A 19584-nucleotide genomic window follows, 5' to 3' on the forward strand; every position below is an offset into this window, starting at 1 on the left:
CTTCTCAAAAGAAGACATTTATGCAGCCAGCAGACATATGAAAAAATGCTTATCATCACTGGTCATCAGAGAAATGCAAATCAAAACCACAATGAGATACCATCTCACGCCAGTTAGAATGGCAATCATTAAAAAGTCAGGAAACAACAGATGCTGGAGACGATGTGGAGAAATAGGAATGCTTTCACACTGTTGTTGGGAGTGTAAATGATTTCAACCATCGTGGAAGACAGTGTGGCGATTCCTCAAGGATCTAGAACTAGAAATACCATCTGACCCAGCAATCCCATTACTGGGTATATACCCAAAGGATTATGAATCATGCTACTATAAAGACACATGCACAGGCATGTTTACTGAGGCGCTATTCACAATAGCAAAGACTTAGAACCAACCCAAATGTCCATCGATAATAGACTGGATAAAGAAAATGTGCCATAAATACACCATGGAATACTATGCAGCCATAAAAAAGGATGAGTTCATGTCCTTTGCAGGGACATGGATGAAGCTGGAAACCATCATTCTCAGCAAAATATCACAAGGACAGAAGACCAAACACCACATGTTCTCACTCATAAGTGGGAGTTGAACACTGAGAACACATGGACACATGGAGGGGAACATCGCACCCCAGGGCCTGTTGCAGGGTGGGGGGCTGGTGGAGGGATAGCATTAGGAGAAATACCTAATGTAAATGACAAGTTGATGGGTGCAGCCAACCAACATGGCACATGTATACCTATGTAAGAAACTTGCACATTGTGCACACGTACCCTAGAACTTAAAGTATAATAAAAAAAATTGTTTTGACGATAACAATACCTACTTCACGGTTGTTGTGAAGATTAGATGAGTAAAAGAAAAAAGGACCTAGAAGAATGCTGGCACATAGAAAGCACTCAAGGATTGCTGGTCACTGTTATTAGCTATTGAATATTTGAGGAAACAGAAAAAATTTCTCAAGAAAGTTTGACATGGAAACTTAGATAATATGCTAGTCCAGCTCTCTGGCATATAACATAATTCTAAGAAGGATCTCTCTTTTTAGTAGCCACTCAATACTTCTTGGACATTACTCAGTGATAATTACTATATTCTCTCTCAGAGTATAACAGCTCCTTTCCTGTATGTGAAAACCCCACTGAAGAAAAGTCTCGCTTTAGGGTTTTCAAACTTTGAAAGCTGGTTGCAGCTTTAAACTTACAGTTCTTATACAAGTGCAGCATTAAGAGACTTGCTGTGCACCTCTTAGTTTCTAGCCAATGAAGTTATATCATTCTCAGAGATGTTATTTCTTTTCTTCTTTTCATTTTTCTGAGACGGAGTTTTGCTCTTTTGCCCAGGCTGGAGTGAAGTGGCGCGATCTTGGCTTATTACAACCTCCGCCCCCTGGGTTCAAACAATTCTCCTGCCTCAGCCTCCCTAGTAGCTGTGATTATAGGCACCCACCACCATGCCCGGCTAATTTTTGTATGTTTAATAGAGACAGGGTTTCGCCATGTTGGCCAGGCTTGCCTCAAACTCCTGACCTAAGGTGATCCACCCGCCTTGGTGTCCCAAAGTGCTAGGATTACAGGCGTGAGCCACCATGCCTGGCCATGGGATGTCATTTTTGAGTTTGGTTAATGTACAGGCAATTCTGCAATATCTATGTTTAAGACATTAAAAGCATGGTTTCTAATACTAGACTACTTAGGATTGAATGTTGGCTTCACTACTTCCTAGCTGTATGATCAAGGGCAAATTGCTTAATCTCTCTGTGCCTCAGTGTTCACAGTTGTAAAACGGGGATAATAAACACGGTTAATGTGAGTACCAAATTAGTTAATACGTAATGTAAAACACTTTAAACAGTGCCTGACATCTAATAAATGCTATCTAAATATTATAATAGAAATTTATGATTAAAATAGAAGAATTAACTAAGTTGAAGGACTGTACAATAAGCCATCAATATGTTTCTCAATCCCAGACAGACCCCAGAATGAATTTTTGCAATCTACCTGTCTGTATATATGCACATGTATCTTATTGGAAAACTCAGCAAAATCATAAGATTTAGGTCCTGGCCCTCAACTATTTTCCTTAACAAAATCTACTTTAGGCAGATGCTGTGAAGGTAAAAATTAGCATGTTCCAGGGAAAGCTCATTGCACACTACAAAGGACTATGACAATAACAGGCTTTAGATTTATTTTCTACATTGCTCTAGCATTTTAGAAGGGTACTTTTACTACTCAAGCCACTTTCCTGCAACTCTCCCCCAAATTTCCCTCCTTCACAGTGGCCAACCTCAAAGCGTTTTCAATGTAAGTGCCTTTCCTGTTAGTGAGACTTCCCTATGAAAATAAATAGTTTAAAGGTTGTTGGAGCCTAAAACTCACTAAGCCTGGAGAGAGATGTGACTGTCATCTGAGTTACACATGGTTACAACTTCTGTTTCTCAGATTATAGATTAACTTGCTTTCTTATTTTTCTTGTTCTATACAATGGCTAGAGAGAATTAAATGAAGTTACGGACAAAAACTTCCTGCCTTCTTAATGATCCTTATAGATTAACTTCTGCTTTGTTGCCCCGGTTTGCTTAGACCAGATGACAGAAAATCCTTTATGAAAAATGTTAAATGTACACTTCCCAAAAAGAGACACTGTCTATAATCAAATTGTTGTAACTATTCTCTAACCTTGTATGAGAAAATGCTGTAATCCTGCTAAAAAACCTCTCAGTTTCCGCCTATATAAATGATATCTTAAATCTCTACTTCGGAAGGCTGACTCCTTCCTTGGAGTCGGTGTTTCTAGGTAGGCTATCCTCAAACTTCGCGCTTTTGATTATTTTACATTGACAACTCCTGTCATCCGCAAGCTCAAAGGCAAGGCTAATAAAAGATGGCAGAGAGCCAATTAGGGACAGAGCCATGGAATCCTCATACCCAGGTGAGTTTAGGGCAGTCTTGCAGAAGCAGAAGCAAATTGTGGGGTCACGAAACCCTCCGGACCCGCCCGCCTCCACCACCACGCGCCCCTATGACCTTCGACCCCTCCCTAGCCCCAGAGCACGCCGGGAGTTGTAGTTCCCAAAGGCCTGTCCAGGCCAGCGCAGGCGCTTGGGGTTCCCCTCCCACCCAGCCCCCGCACTTTACCGGATAAGGAAGCGGCCAGTGCTGCCACGCTGTCGCCGGAACGCGGGCGGGGGCTTCTGGGAGTTGTAGTCTGTTGGGGCGTGCGCCGTCGGTAAGGAGACGTAGCTTTCCGTGGGGTGTACCACTGCAGTTGGTTCCCGGCGGGAGACGTAGGGTCAGTCTGTGACTCTTCCCCTACCACGCTCCCCCAGAGGCTGAGGAGGCGGTTTCGACTTCTCCTCCGGCTTTCTGTCTTCGGCACTGTGTGCTTCTTGCTCCGCGGTTTATTTCTGTACCTAGTCCTCCCTCCCCTCTTCGGTACATCTCCAAAGCCCGGGCTTGGCGGGGACTCGCCCTCCGGTAAAGGCAGGGCCGCGACCTCCTAAAACCGGGTCCCCGCCCTGCAGGAACCTTCCTCACTCGGCCCCTCACACCGAGTTTCCGCACTGACCCTCCTTCGCCTCGGTCCTCGCCGCGCTCACCTCCTTCCACTCTTTTTTTTTTTTTTTTCTCCTTTGCAGGGATGGAAGCTTCCCGGCGCCAGGTGGCCGGTGGCCGAGGCCGATCCCGGGGACGGGCCACTGCCGCCCCCTCAGGAAATGGAGTCCATCTCCGCGGCGCCGGAGGAGGGCGAGAGAAGGGGTCGGTGGGCGCGGTTCCTTCTGGCACCAGTCCCGGAGGAGTCGCGACCACGGCGGCTGCAGGGAGCAGGCACAGCCCCGCGGGATCCCAAGCCCTGCAGACTACCGCAGCCAGCGGTGAGAATGGCTCCCGCCCGCGTGCTCACCTGGATGCCTCCTAAGGCAGTTACTAGTCAGGACCGCCTCCGCCCTCGCCTTCTTTATTTCACTGCTTTTCCCCTCCTTCGGGAGTTTGTTATCGGGCCCACTTCTCCAGCCTTTCGGGTGGCTGCTCTTTTCGGCACTCTAGGTAGATTTCCATCGCACCTCTTTCATCTTAATTTTAGGTGGTATTACCTTTGTTACTTCCCTCCACTCTTGCCTACTTGAATCTCCAGACCATCAGTTGTAAATTGTGGCGCGGTGTTCTGATTTGGTCTAAAATGTTGTTTGGTTAACACAGAGTTTTAAATGTGGATTGATTGTCAGCGTTTGTTTGTCGTTTTTAAAAATCTGGTTAACAACCTTGTGGCTTTAGTTATCTTTGTGCATGGCAACAGTCAGCTCGGCTGAGTCACAGAAATCCCATTTAGATTGGACTTGGGCATTCCATCTCACATTCTCTCTCATTTCTGGAGCCAGGTGTCATTTGTCATCTTTACCTTTGCCTTTGTTTCTTGACTTGTCTTATTCCTTGTAAGCACTTGAGCTTTTGATACCTTCCTTGACTGTAGTTCCTATTTACAAATTCCATGTCCTTCTGTGGACATATCTGGTGTTGCCTCCGATATATCAATACTTTTCATCCAAGACCATGTTTTCGTGGAGCCAGGGAGCACTTACACACAATTGTGCATGGGGCCGAGGGAATAATCCCTGAAATCATTTTATTTTTGTGTTTGGAATGCATTTCGATTATACATTTTTTGGGGGGTTGTGGAGCAGAATTGAGTATCTTGAATGATTTTTCTCCTAGGCTAATTTGAAAGGTAGGTGGTATTCTCTTAGCATGCAGTTAATGGCGGTGATGATAAGGTATACAATATGGAGACGTGTGAACAGGTTTGGTAAACTTTTTTTTTTTTTTTTTTTTTTTGAGACAGAGTCTCGCTGGTCGCCCAGGCTGGAGTGCAGTGGCGCAATCTCGGCTCACCGCAAGCTCCGCCTCCTGGGTTCAGGCCGAGTAGCTGGGACTACAGGCGCCTGCCACCACGCCTGGCTAATGTTTTGTTTTTTGTTTTTTGGTTTTTTTTTTTTTAGTAGAGACGGGGTTTCACCGTGTTAGCCAGGATGGTCTCCATCTCGTGGGTAGAAGGAAAACAAGCATTCTGTCCCGGCGCCGTGGCTCAAGCCTGTAATCCCAGCACTTTGGGAGGCCGAGGCGGGCAGATCATGAGGTCAGGAGATGGAGACCATCCTGGCTAACAGGGTGAAACCCCGTCTCTACTAAAAATACAAAAAATTAGCCGGGCGGGGTGGCGGGCGCCTGTAGTCCCAGCTACTCGGGAGGCTGAGCAAGGAGAATGGCGTGAGCCCGGGAGGCGGAGCTTGCAGTAGCCGAGATTGCCCCACTGCACTCCAGCCTGGGCGACAGAGCAAGACTCCATCTCAAAAAAAAAAGAAAGAAAAGCAAAAGAAAACAAGCATTCTCTACCTGGACAGTTGAGATTTGGCTGTAAGAAATAATACGTGAGAAGGTTGTCTTGTCAGCTTCTCTTTATTTTGAGATGATGTTAGGTGAATACATTTATCAGGTTATGAATGTTCTCATTATCTCTGTCCAGTTCAGCCTGTTTTCTTATGTATCTTTTAAGTGCTAATTTCCCATATATTAATGACATTTATCATCTCTTTTGTGACAAGTTTTGAGTTATATATCTCATAGCCAGTTCTTTTTTCCCAGTACTCAAAGCTTGCTAGGTAAGCATGATACACATTTTCGTCGAGGTTTACTTGAAATACTCAATTTGTTTTGTTAATAACCCCTAACCAAACTGGCTGCAATAAGAAAAGGAAAATGTTTCATGAGGGAACATAATCAAGTACGAATATACCACCCAAGATAAGAGAGCTTATCTTGGTAGTGGCTTATCAGTTTTAAGTATAGTGTTAATTTTAAAATAGTCAATCAGTAAATTTAAAATCCTCTCAAGATGGGAATTCATGAACTCAGATCAGTTCTGCAGGTTTGTGGCTCGTTTCTTAAACTATGTTTGCTGTCCGTAAGAGCTTATTAACACTTAGTGCTTGAAGAAAATCCCTGTGGTCCTTGCTCTCAAGAAGTTTGAAGTTTCTTTGGGAGTATGTGCAGTGAAGTAATCTAATTTTGTTTTGCATGATTAATCAAGTAACAAAATGAGAAGTACAGGTAGTGCTGAATAGTGGAAGAACGAATCCAAAATTAACATTCTTTTTGGAATGAAGTTGGAAGAAACATGTTTTCCATGTTAATACTTTGTGTGGATTAATGTAAAATATGTTTTTTTGTGTGACCACAAGAAGTCCATAATAAAGGCAAAAAGTTCTTGACCTAAGAAGCCGATTATAAATATAGTGGGTGCATAGTGAGTACTGTTGGTACAAACTCTTTGGTAGGGCTGGACTGGACTGGGCTGGGCCGTCGTGTCCTATCCTACCTGTTGTTCAGAAGACGGTAGTTTGAAATACCTACCTTCCCTGATTCTTTATGTGCTCACTGTGGACATGTTCCCTCACTTCTTAAAAATTACTGTGCACAACGTACTTTAAAACATCTTAATTTTTGTTAGTCCTTATTTTGAAGTTGATCACCAGTATTTTGATAGTTTTATTGTATTTTCGTATTTTTTTTCTTGATTTGTTAATCACCGTTATCATAAAAATTTGCTGCATTTTAGCAGGATACTTAGAAAAGTGAAAGTTTTTGTTGTGGTATTCTCTTTAGTTGTGTGTCAAGGAATTTGAAAATACTTTTCTCGTGGATTACAGGAAGATAGAATGCTCCAAAGGTGACTTTCAAATGTATGTTGTAAAATGATATATTAGCACATTATGCTTTTCTTTTTGAGAGATTGTTTTGCAGAAATGAAACTTTTTTCTTTTAAACAGAGCTAATGTCTCAGAAAAAATTTGAAGAAATCAAGAAAGCTAACCAAGCTGCAGCCAGAAAACTTGTTGAAGAACAGTTTAGCTCTTCATCTGAAGAAGGAGATGAAGATTTTGAAGGAAAACAGGGAAAAATAGTTGCAAATACGTTTATAACATACACTACTCAGACAGGTACTGATCTTTTAAATTTGACTTTTGACGTCAATGAAACTGTATTCCTGACATTTTTTTGGTAATGCCTTTGTTCTATATGGAATAGATTTTATATCTTAAGATGAGCACTGTATGTTATAGAGTTGAATTTTTGTACACTTTGGTATTTGAGTTATATATTGTGTAACACTAATTTTTCTATAAAGCAAATAGAATGGCAGTGGCTCTTTTATAGCCTTAGGAGGCCTTTGTGTGTATTTAATTGGCATTTCAGTAGAATGCTTGGATGGGGCTGCTAAAGCTCCTGAGCGGTGGACTGGGGCAAGTTTTTTCTGGTTGTGATGATTTGATTGAACTAGAGTACTTTGTGTACTCCTTTCAATCTATTCATTTTTTTTTCATCATGTTAAATGCGTCTTGAAGTCTTTTTAATTCTTTATTTCCTTATTTTATATCTTATTTACAACATCTGATTTTCATGTATTTATTTTTAGAGTTGGGGTCTTGTTCTGTTGCCCAGGCTGGAGCGCAGTGGTACGTAGTGGTGCGTAATTCACTGCAGTCTTCAACTCCTGGGCTTAAGTGATCCTCCTGTCTCAGCTTCCCAAGTAGCTGAGACTACAGGCATGTGCACTGCACCTAGCCATACTTTTTTTAAAAAACCTAAATTTCCTCAGGTTTGACATGTACATTCATGTTATCTGTGGTTTATATCTGATTGCTCTTAAAGCCACGTTTGTTTATGTGAGAGAGGGCCAAAGTGATGTTGCTGTGTACCACTTTAGTATTAAGTGTAAAAATAGATTATTTTAAATGTAAATATTATTAAACTTTCTGCCTTTCATACTTTAAAATTATTATTAGAAATATTCTTGTATGTAGGCCAGGCATAGTGGCTCACGCCTATAACCCCAGCACTTTGGGAGGCTGAGGCCGGGGGATCACTTAAGGTCAGGAGTTTGAGACCAGCCTGGCCAACATGGTGAAACCCCGTCTCTACTAAAAATACAAAAAAATTAGCTGGGCATGGTGGCACACACCTGTAATCCCAGCTACTCAGGAGGCTGAGGCAGGAGAATTGCTTGAACTTGGGAGGTGAAGGTTGCGGTGAGCTGAGATTGCGCCACTGCACTCCAGCCTGGGAGACAGAGCAAGACTCCGTCTCAATTAAAAAAAAAGAAAGAAAGAAAGAAATATTTTTGCATGTAATGTCAACATTTATTAATATATTTGTAGATATGTCATATTGTTTATATACCTTTTATTAGTAATATATATTTATACCCTTGCTTGGTTCTTTTTCTTACTTTAGGAAAACTGTTAAAACCAGGAAAAACCTTACAAATATTTTGGGAAACAATTCTACAGAGGAGAGGTGACTTTCCTAGAGTTAGACAATTAGTAATTGGCAGAGCTGGGTTTAAACCTAGTTGACTTAGCTTTAGAGCCATTACTGGGCTGATTTCATTTTCTCTGTAAAAGCAGGAAAATTCTGAGGAGATTAGACGGTTACTTTTGTACCTGTTTATGGGGAAAAAGCAGCATTGTACAGCAGTTAAGAACATTGACACTTGAATCAGATTGCTACGGTTTGATTCTTGGCTTTGTTACTTGGCTGTAGGATGTTTGACATGTTGCTTAGCATCTTAGGGGCTCAGTTTCTTTTGTAAAATGGGTATAATGATACTAAATACTGTAGAGTTGTTAGGATGAAATGAATCAGTATGTGTAAGTACTGTAGTGCTTACAGTAGTGCCTGTTGTGTAGTCTGTGCTGTATATCTGTTTGCTGGAATGTTTAATGTATTTTGTGGCTTGATTATTAGAGATTTTCTATCGTAACTGCTGCTTTCTTTTAAAAAATTTGTTTCTTTTTTTTTTTTTTGAGACGGAGTCTCACTCTGTCGCCCAGGCTGGAGTGCAGTGGCGCAATCTCAGCTCACTGCAAGCTCCACCTCCCGGGTTCATGCCAATCTCCTGCCTCAGCCTCCCGAGTAGCTGGGACTACAGGCGCCCGCCACCATGCCCGGGTAATTTTTTGTATTTTTAGTAGAGACGGGGTTTTACTGTGTTAGCCAGGATGGTCTTGATCTCCTGACCTCGTGATCCGCCCGCCTCGGCCTCCCAAAGTGCTGGGATTACAGGTGTGAGCCATTGCGCCCAGCCAAAAATTTGTTTCTTCAGTCATGTCTTCCCTTGATCATAAGGCCCCACATCCTAAGCTCTCTCCATCTACACTATACTAATGTGTTCCTTAGTTATTATCTTGTGCTTTCATGAGAAGTATAAGGCCAGTGATGCCAGGATTCAGGCCTGTTAGTACGACAGAATCAGAAGCATAGCAGAGTTTGAGCATTAGTTAGCATAAAGGCAAATAAAGACAGTTTTTATTTTTGGTGACAGTCTTCTTCTATTGCCCAGGCTGGAGTGCAGGGATGTGATCATAGCTCCCTACAATCTTGAACTACTGAGCTCAAGTGACCCTCCTGCTTTAGCCTCCCAAGTAGCTGGTACTGCAAGCACACACCACCATGCCTGGTTAATTTTTTTAGAATTTTTTTGTAGAGACAGTGTTTTCCTGTGTTGTCAAGGCTGGTCTTGAATTCCTGGCTACAGAGAATTCTCCCACCTCAGCTTCCCAAAGTGGCAGGCGTGAGCCACTGTGCCTGGCTGAGAGTTAATCAAGTCTTCAGACAGAAGGATCGATGTATTTCACCTTTCCCTTCCCAACACATAACCTTGGTGATTAGATAGTTGCCTGAGTATATTGATAGGATCATGAAGATAGTTGTACATCATCAAGTAGGTTTCTAAGGAATTTACCATATCTGCTAAGGAATTAAGATTAGGAAGTTTGGCTGGGAAGTCTAGGTCGGCAAGGTAAGAATTGATAAAAAGTAACTCTAAGGTTAGAGGGTTTCTTGTTTCTGAAGGACCTTACAGAAAATAATCTTAAGAAGTTTTCTGCTTTGAGAGGAACTCACTTAAACCATTCTAGATAGAGTCATTTTATTTTAAAATAGAAAATGCAATAATGTCTTTCAGTCTAGTATGTAGAAAACATTTGTCATTTGTAAGTTTTATTAATTTTTAATCTGGTTTTAATCTTAAAAGTGTTATGGTAATTTTTTTATGCTGTGTTTTGTATAAAATCCATTAGTATTTGATTCCCATTCCTTTGCCTCTACCAATGTAAGAAAATCTGATCACTTGATTTAAGAACATACATTCCAGAGTAATGGGATGGTTCCCACCTTAACATTAGTGAATTGAAGACCAGGACTTTACCAAAGGAGTTCATTTTTATTTGAGCACAGCCTTTGCATTTTTGTGATTCTTCTCTCAAATTTCAAACTTGCATGGCCAACTTCCTGATGAGTATCTCTTATCTTGCTGGCACATGGACCCATCAAACTGCTGTTGAAAGAGAACTTATTTATTCTTTTGTTTTCTTAATCTTAATAGCACTACAGTTTTCTCAGTCACCCTCCCAAGCCAGACATCTGGGAGCAGAGATGGCGTATGCATGTCATTTACTGCAATTCTCCCTCTGCCCATGTTAGCTCAGCAGACACAGCACTCTTTCCTTCTGAATCTTGACATGAACATCAGCTTTTAAAACTGACACAATCTCATTGTCACCAAGTCCTCCTAAGTTTTACTTCCTAAATTTCTTAAATCTACCCTTACTCTGCCTGTGTACTGTCATTGCCTACTTCAAGCCTTTACAGCTGCTTAACATGTGGATTAAATCCATATGATAATTGTGAGGTAGATAACTGTTACTAGTCATTTTACAGATGACAAAACTGAGACACATTAGGTAACTTGCTCAAAGTCATTTTTTGCTTAATCTGCTGTGACTGTCTCTTAACTGGTACTTCCAGCTTTCAGTCTTGGCCTCCACATACTCATTTTTCTTTAGTTGCCAGAGTCATCTTTTTAAAATGCATGACTTCAAATGCCATGCTATCCGCTGTGATGTGCTGGGCAGTACATTTTATTGATGCAGCCAAACTTTAATACATGTTTCAAAGAAATCTTACATAAATTTTTAAAATATAAGGTTGGTTTTTATTTTGTAAAAGCCTGTTCTATCTTCTTCTTAAATTCTGTTTTTTGAGTTAGCTGTTAAATTAGATGAAATTTAAAATGTTTTGTATCTGTTAATGCCAGCTTTGTTGAAAAGCAAAATAGGCGCCCCATACTATTCTGCTTTTAAGGATTTTTTAAAAAACTTCAATGTTTGTTTAAAATAAAGCAACTGTCTTTAATAATTTTATAATAATTTATAGTTTTGAGAGTATGTTTGCGTTTATTTTGCTTAATGTTCTAAATCATATTTATTTTATGGTAGGGCAAGCTTTTGTAAGTGCCGTGTTTACTCAGATGATTTTAGAAAGTAAAGAATTAGCCACATGTCCTATTTATTTAATTTTTCTTTTTGGCAACTTAAATTTTGGCTTGAACCACGTTATTGCCATGGTAAGTTCTGTACTTATGGTAGTTTATGTTTTAATCTACTTTTTTTGAAGACTCAGTTAACCACTATTGAACAATCTTTATTGTTTTAAAGGCATGTAGGCTTATTTCTCTCATACTAAAGTGACTCAGATTATTGTCCTTTTGGTGTCATTTGTGCTTTAGGGGACTCATTCTGTTTTTCATTTTGCTGTTGCTTGTTATTTGTTGGACCTTCCTGCAGTAACTGCTCACTGCAGTGCAGCATAGAGGTTAAGAGGGTTCACTTTGTAGGCAAACTGAAGTTAATTCTTTTGTGCCTCAGTTTTCTCATCTGTAAAATGAAGATAATAGCTCATTTAATCCTATTGAAGTACTAATAGTACGGTGTCTAGCAAATAAGCACTCAATAATTACTCAAAGAAAATAATGTCAGGTACTGTTTTTTCTAAAAAGCTTATGCTACCTTCTTAAGCAGAAATAGTGAACATGATTTCATGAGATGTGGCTATTGTACTGTAAAAACCTCAGGGTCTTTTCATTCAACAACTTTTTATTAAGAATACACCTACTAAATTCATACACACAGACCCACCCGCCCCCCCCTCCACTCACTCACATCTATGCTTATATTTATGCTCAGTGGCTCTACTAATTAGCTTAGGCTTTTCCTTTCACACTTTGCTTTTCCTTAAGACTTTACATCTTGCTGCTGTTGCTTATGGCTCTGCCTCTGCCAAATTTGTTGAGAATTCTAACAGCCAAAAAAGCAAGTATAACTGAGAGAGAGAGCTGAGGTACTGATTTTGAACCAAGTACACAAGATTTAATACACAGACTTCGTTACCTCTTGACAGCTCATTGGTTACTTTTTAAAAAAAAACTTCTTGTTTTACAGCTATATTTTGAGCAATTGATATTGCTAGACAGTTCTTACATAATATGGTGCTATTAGTGAGTTTGTGTTATTTTCAGATGTTGTTTAGGGTGAGATTTTCAATCTTTAAATTTCCAGATGGAGATACACGTGAATTAGAGCGAACAAAACAATATGTAAATGAAGCTTTTCAAGCAGGGGCTATGACATGCCTAATTTGTATTGCTTCGGTGAAGAGAAACCAAGCAGTAAGTTTTCCTCCTTATTTATATTAATGTATCTCCCCAAAATACCTTAGTTTGCACTTACAATACTTAACGATTTATTATTCTTTTGTTTACTTATGTTTAAAAATGCTTCATTTGAGAATTTTGTATATGAATTGATCTTCATTTTAAAATCTGTAATTAAAAAAAAATTACCACTAAATGAGTATCCAGTATTTTTAGCACTATTGATATAACTTAGTTGTCTTCAGTTTTAATGCAAATGTTGATTTGATAGAACATTTTTAGCATCTGTACTTTAGAGATTCCCACAAAAGTGAAATGTTAAATGTACTATATTTTATTACTTTTATTGGGTTTGGAAAAAGATACGGTCCCTATCTTCAAGAAAGTAGAACTTGGCAGTAACACTTATGGCTTAATTAGTTAGCGTATCCTGTGTTAAAGGCATTTTGGGAAGTGGTGAGGGTCAGTCGGGAGAGAGATTCAGACAAAACTCATGTCCTTGGAGGAGATGTGGCCTAGTGATAAAGATATATATGTGTAAATTTAAAAGGGCATTAATGAAGCAATTAAGAAGTGATTACTGAATGTGAAAGACTCAACATTTAGACCTTAGATTAATTCACTGCTATTATAGCAGCATTGCCTAGAGAAAGCAAATCAAGTCAGATGAAATAGTTTGGTCATGTAGAGTGAATCAGAAATTTAACATGCTCTGGTTGGATAGAAGAGTATAGCAGATACAGATGCCTTTTGTGCCTAGAGTCACATCTAGTTGGTTTACTCTGATTTCAGCTGCAGGGAATGCATAGTCTCTGCATGCAGATAGAAACCCACTTTAAACATTTGCTCTGTGTGTGCGTTTTTTCCGCCTCTAAATTTTCTTCTTGGAAATTGACTTAGCTAGTACATGGGTATAGTGCAGAAGCACTGGGGAGTTAAAGCCCCTTGCAGCAACATTGCACCACAGGGAGTTGGTAGGTGAATGCCCCAACCTCCTTTCCATTAGCGAGTGGGGCTGGGCAGTCCAAGGCGTGTTTTACATGGTTTTGCAGAGGGTCCCCTGTAGGATTGAGCTTCTGTGGCCCTTAGTGGTAATCAGCTCAACCATATGCCATTCATTGGTATTTCTTTTTCTCTGTCTAGTCCCCTTACTCCTGCATCCAAGTTCTTAGATACCGCTTTGGGGGTAACCCAAACTAAGAAGTCGGCTGTTTAATGCTGTTGTTAGCTCATGCAATATGCTACATGTCTGATTTTATCAAACAGTTGTAAAATGTTATAAGGAAAGGGGAACTGATTTTTATCAGTTTTATCAAAGTGTTTGGCAGGTTTTAAAAATTAGTATTATTTCTTAAGCTTTTAAATTACGTATATTCTTGTTTTTTGATTACCTAATTTTTAGAATTTAGCATTAGTTAGGTGTTAGACTAATAGGTTTTATATAACAAAAGGGCTATGTAGAGATATATGTACATATTTATGTTTAAAGATTCTTTTGTAGTGTTATTTATACTTGGAAATAATCATCCAACAACAAGAAATTTAAGTACGTAAGTCTACATGATGTAATGTATAGCTATAAATATGCTTATAGAAAAGACTATAAAGTTACATTTCAGTTATTATAGTGTGACCTCATTTTTTAAAAGTATGAAAAAAATATATAAATTTGGAGATTGTCCAGAATGTTAGCAGTAATTATTTCTAGCTGAATGAATCTGTTTGACTAATAATAATTTTCTTCGAAGTATCCTACATTTAAATGCATTTCCCATGAAACAGTTCTTCTGTTATACTGGAAGGAAAGACCTTTTTTCTTTAATCCTTAGGTAGCTCTTGAAAATAGTTTAGTGTGATACTCATTTTAAATTATTTTACAATTAACAAAGAAAAATTAACATATATTATCTTCTGATACATTTGTCTTAGGTTTGGAGCTGTTCGGGATGTTTCTGTATATTTCACATGCCCTGTATCCAGAAGTGGGCTAAAGACAGCCAGTTTCTTGTATCTTCTGTGACTGATGATGATTTTGGAAAGAGAGATTGTCCCTGGCCTTGGTAACTTTTTTCTAATTAGTTGGATTATTATTATTATTTTCAGATGGAGTTTCGCTCTTGTCACGCAGGCTGGAGTGCAGTGGCGATCTTGGCTCACCGCAACCTCCACCTCCTGGGTTCAAGAGATTCTCCTGTCTCAGCCTCCCGAGTAGCTGGGATTATAGGCACCTGTCACTATGCCTGGCTAATTTTTTGTATTTTTAGTAGAGACAGGGTTTCACCATGTCTGCCAGGCTGGTCTTGAACTCCTGACCTCAGGTGACCCACCCCAAAAAATCCCAAAGTGCCAACTAGGCTGGCACGCCACCGCGCCTGGCCTAATTGGATTATTAAATTGTAGAATAAATGAAGATTGTAGATTCTAAGTTGCTTTATTGGTGGTTTCAGTATCTGTGTTGGGCTTTTAATTAGTCATTTGGTGTGTGAAGATGTGGAATCTTGATAAAGGCTTGTTTTTTTCAGTTTGAATTTCTATAACTACTAGTTCCTTTTGATAACTAATAAATCATCCAGACTTAATTTTTCCTGTGCAAAACAATCCCTTAATTATCCTTTGAAAGGACTTTCAATTTTCTGTAGGACTGAGAATCATTCATAATTCTGATCTTCTTGTCCAGAATTCTATGAGTATGCATTATTATTACATTGTACAAGACTATCATTTAATGTATTTTGATTATAAGATTCCCAGTTTTATCCTCCCAAATCTCAAAACTGCAGGTGTATATTATACAATATCATTTTTTTACATTTATTAGTTTTGCTTATTATTGATGATTATTTGATCTGGAGAACTTTTGTTATATTTCCAGAAAGAGTTGGAGAGTAGAATTTTATATCTCTGCTAACTAAAGACAATAAGAAATTTATTCATATTGGCTGCCCAGAGAGGTAGATTGACTGTCAAAGTAATGAAGCATAAGCTTCATGGGCTCTGTGTGGTCACATTTTGTAACTTTGGTAACTAATTTTATGTTTAAATGTTTTTTTTTTTTAATTTTAATTTTTTTTGAGACAGAGTTTTGCTGTATTGCCCAGGCTGGAGTGCAGTGGTGCGCTCTCGGCTCACTGTAGCCACTGCTTGTCGGGTTCAAGCGATTCTCCCGTCTCAGCCTCCAGAGTAGGTGGGATTACAGGTGCCTGCCACCATGCCTGGCTAAGTTTTGTATTTTTAGTAGAGATGGGGTTTCACCATGTTGGCCAGGCTGGTCTTGAACTTCTGGCCTCAAGTGATCCACCCACCTTGGCCCCTCAAAGTGCTGAGATTACAGGCATGAGCCACCATGTCTGGCCAGTGGTGTAGTTTTTAAAAACATTTAGATGTGCTAGTTATTTTAGAAGAGTATGTAAAAATAATTCTCAGCAATCTGTGAGAGATTTTATTCTCCTGTTACCAGTGGGGATATTGAAGTTAATTGAAGGGAAATGACTTCTGGCTCCTCACTCTTAAGTAGTGGAGCCAAAATTTGAAACCTAGGATTTCTTACTTTTAAATTCAGTGCTTTTTCTATTCTTCCAGCTGAGTTATGTCTTATGACCTGGCTTTTAGAAATATTATTTTTCTTTTCATTGATTACACACTTTTTGGAAACTGTTAAACATTTCAAAGTATATTTGTTTTGCTCCTGCATATTATTTACTTGTGGTGGAGGAATTTTAGTGTCTAATAGGTACGGAATTAAGCCAGGTTTTAGTTTAGAGATTTAAACCTTATGTATATATTTTTTTACCCTCGCTCTTCTCGCTTCTGTTTTAAGTAGTCATTTTGCCACAGAGGAGGAAAGGATCAGTTAAAAAAAATGTACTGTTACTTCTAATTTAAAAGGAACAACAGTTTAATCAGCTGTGCCATATACTTTGCATTCCATATTTCATATTTTTTTAAGAAAATAAATGACCATTCTGGTTAAGAACCCATTTTGTTTAATCCTCATCAAGATGGAGCTAGAACTTGGTAAAATGTTAATAATTTTAAGTTATTTTATGGAAATAAAAAATTTAAAATACAGGTTTCTACTAAGATACTGCTTTTTAATGAAGAAGATCTAGCATAATTACATTTCATTGTTTGGCATCCCATTATTTAAAATAAAACTCATGCGTTTGCACATATTACCCTCACTGGGCCAGTTCAGTTTCAATGCTGATGGGCAGTGTTAAGGTATGTTGAGTTGCCTATTAGTCATCCGTACCCACGCTTATTAAAAATACATATCCCCCTCCACACTAGCTTTTTCTTTTAATAAAAAAAAATTGAACTCTTCCAACAAAGCGCCAGTTACTTATTCCACAGGCAGATGAACTTAGTATTTTGTTTTTGATTTTTCATTACAAGAACAAATATCTTTTGGTTATTTTGAGTATTTATGTGGCATTTATTTGGAAACAGAACATGTTCTCATGACAATGAAAATATTTTGTATATGATACAAAAGAAATTTAAATGTTAATATGAAACTTGTTCTAGCATAATATACTAACTATACTCATTTGTCTGAGAGTTAAGGTTAGAGCATCTTTTGAGAATGAACTGATCTATGATGATCTACAAGTACATTTTTGATAGAGCTGAAGGTTAACACTTCTACTGCCAAAACTTATGTATTTTAATGATGGAAGTTTAAAGTCTTTCATGGTATTTGAACTTTTCTTTGACTTAGGCACATTCGAATTATATCTTTTTTTGGGCTGGGCACAGTGGCTCATGCCTCTAATCCCAGCACTTTGGGAGGCCAAGGCTGGTGAATCACTTGAGGTCAGGAGTTAAGACCAGCCTGGCCAACATGGCAAAACCCCGGATCTACTAAAAATACAAAAAATTAGCTGGGCATGGTGGTGTGCACCTGTATTCTCAGCTACTTGGGACACTGAGGCACGAGAATTTCTTGTACCTAGGAGGCAGAGGTTGCAGTGAGCCGAGATTGCGCCACTATACTCCAGCCTGGGTGACAGAGTGAGACTTTTTCTCAAAAAAGAAAAAAAAGAGAATTATATGTCTTTTTGTGCTAGATGTTGAGAATTATGAAATTCTTTATTTTCAAGTTTATTCCCCCTTAATTCTAAATTGTAGTCATGTTTCTTGCGGTATTGCATGTCTATAACCTGACTTCTCTCTTCTGTTTGCTGTTGCTAATATATTTTGTTTACTTGTAAACCACAAAACAAAACTTAAAAAGTTGAGCTTTATGAAAAGCAGAGTGAATTCCTCAATAAAGTTCAGGTGGTTAGTAGAAAACTAATGTTACTTTCTTTTTGTAGCTGTTTTCTAGATATGTGCTGTTTAATTCATGGTAACTAGCCACATGTAGCTGTTTCAGTATTTAGAAATTATAAGAAATTTGATTCCTTCCTCAGTTGTAAGCACTAGCCACGTTTCAAGTGCTCACAGTATGTGGCTAATTGCTACTGTATTGGACAATCCCAGTATAAAACTGTTCCATCATCTCAGCACATTGTATTGTGCAGTGCTGTTTTATATGGTTGAAATAGATTTTAATAAGATCTTGTTTTTTCACTAACACAAAGATGGAGCAGAGTTCCTTAACATAAAACTAATTTAACAGAATATACTCTGTTACTAAGTATATTTCTGTCTCTCATGTTGCTTTTAAAGGTGAAGTTAGCTTTAATAATTTTCTTCTTCTTTGTAGTCCAAAATGTAGGTTTGAATACAAACGATCTGAAACACCTAGTAGGTACTATTGCTATTGTGGAAAAGTAGAAGATCCACCTTTAGATCCGTGGCTTGTGCCTCATTCATGTGGCCAAGTATGTGAGCGTGAATTTAAACCTCCTTGTGGCCATAAATGTTTACTCCTCTGTCATCCCGGTGAGTTATATATTGCATTTTAAATTGTTTGTGGGTGATTATTTCTTCTTATGTTGAGGCAAAAAAAAAAATTGTAAAAGTTGAATTCACAGTTTAGTTTGCCATGAGAAAATATTGAAAGTTATTGCCTTTTGTAAAGTATCAGTAAAGAAAGTTCTAGAAATTATTGATAGGTGTAGAAATTGAAAGTTTTAGTTTCTGACTTTAGATTTTTTTTTTTTTTTTTGCTTTTACTGAATTCTAGGTCCCTGCCCTCCTTGTCCAAAGATGGTCACAACTACTTGTTACTGTAAGAAAGCAAAACCTATCCCTCGTAGGTGCAGTGCCAAGGAATGGTCTTGTCAGCTGCCATGTGGACAGAAGTTGCTTTGTGGGCAACATAAGTGTGAAAATCCTTGTCATGCAGGTAAAAGGCCATACCCATTAGATTTTTCTAACTTTAAGCAAAAGTCAAAGCAATCTTTATTGCTTTTATGTTTCTGTGCTAATTTATCATTCTGGTTTTAGGAAGCTGTCAGCCTTGTCCAAGAGTTAGTAGACAAAAGTGTGTCTGTGGCAAAAAAGTAGCTGAAAGAAGTTGTGCAAGTCCACTATGGCACTGTGATCAAGTAAGTTTATATGCATTTCGAGGGGTGGGTATTAAAGAATACAGAAAGCATAGACAACCTAGAAAGCAGCAAGGCTAATCAGGTTTAGTTGGATAAAAGGCAAGGAAGAATAGCAACTCAGATGAATTATATCATGTTTTAAGAAACTACTTTTACATTTAATATCATTTTTAATTATTAGAGGAAAAATTTTTTTCAAAGTAACAGCTATTTGTTGAATTTTGGATTCACTACATATGTACTCTTTCTTGCTAGCTCTTGTCCCCTTCTTCTCTTTCCCCCTCTTCAACCAGCACCCCTCCCCGCTTCTTGAATTAATCCAATTGAGGAAGTAAGATTGATTTTATAGGTTGCTTGTCCTAGAATTGGCATGGTTTTAATGCCACTTAGAACTCCTTGGTGAATGGCCATATGGAGCTGCATGTAGTTTTTTTCCGTATTGTACTTTTAAAATATACTTTTTGGTGCATAGGAAATATATGTGTGTGTATACATATGTATATATGTATCTGTATATACATATGTATGACAC

At 38.6% G+C, this 19584-nt stretch overlaps 1 protein-coding gene across 7 annotated transcripts in view; it reads left to right on the plus strand.

Annotated features, from left to right (window-relative positions):
- The first annotated feature begins 3050 nt into the window (after positions 1-3050).
- Positions 3051-19584, plus strand: part of NFXL1 (nuclear transcription factor, X-box binding like 1) — a 67560-nt gene continuing 51026 nt past the window's right edge. The window contains exons 1-8 of one of the 7 annotated variants that reach the window (XM_054683165.2): positions 3051-3237; positions 3647-3883; positions 6833-7003; positions 12461-12570; positions 14485-14615; positions 18266-18444; positions 18689-18850; positions 18952-19052. In XM_054683165.2, coding sequence (XP_054539140.1) covers positions 3649-3883; positions 6833-7003; positions 12461-12570; positions 14485-14615; positions 18266-18444; positions 18689-18850; positions 18952-19052 — 1089 coding nt within the window. In that variant the 5' untranslated portion in view covers positions 3051-3237; positions 3647-3648. Of the gene's footprint in view, positions 3486-3646; positions 4056-6832; positions 7004-12460; positions 12571-14484; positions 14616-18265; positions 18445-18688; positions 18851-18951; positions 19053-19584 lie in introns of all 7 variants that reach the window. The other 6 variants (XR_010156320.1, XM_001153013.6, XR_010156319.1 and 3 more) reach the window with 6 other exon arrangements.

This window comes from Pan troglodytes, chromosome 3 (genome assembly GCF_028858775.2).
Source record: "Pan troglodytes isolate AG18354 chromosome 3, NHGRI_mPanTro3-v2.0_pri, whole genome shotgun sequence".
NCBI lineage: Eukaryota > Metazoa > Chordata > Mammalia > Primates > Hominidae > Pan > Pan troglodytes.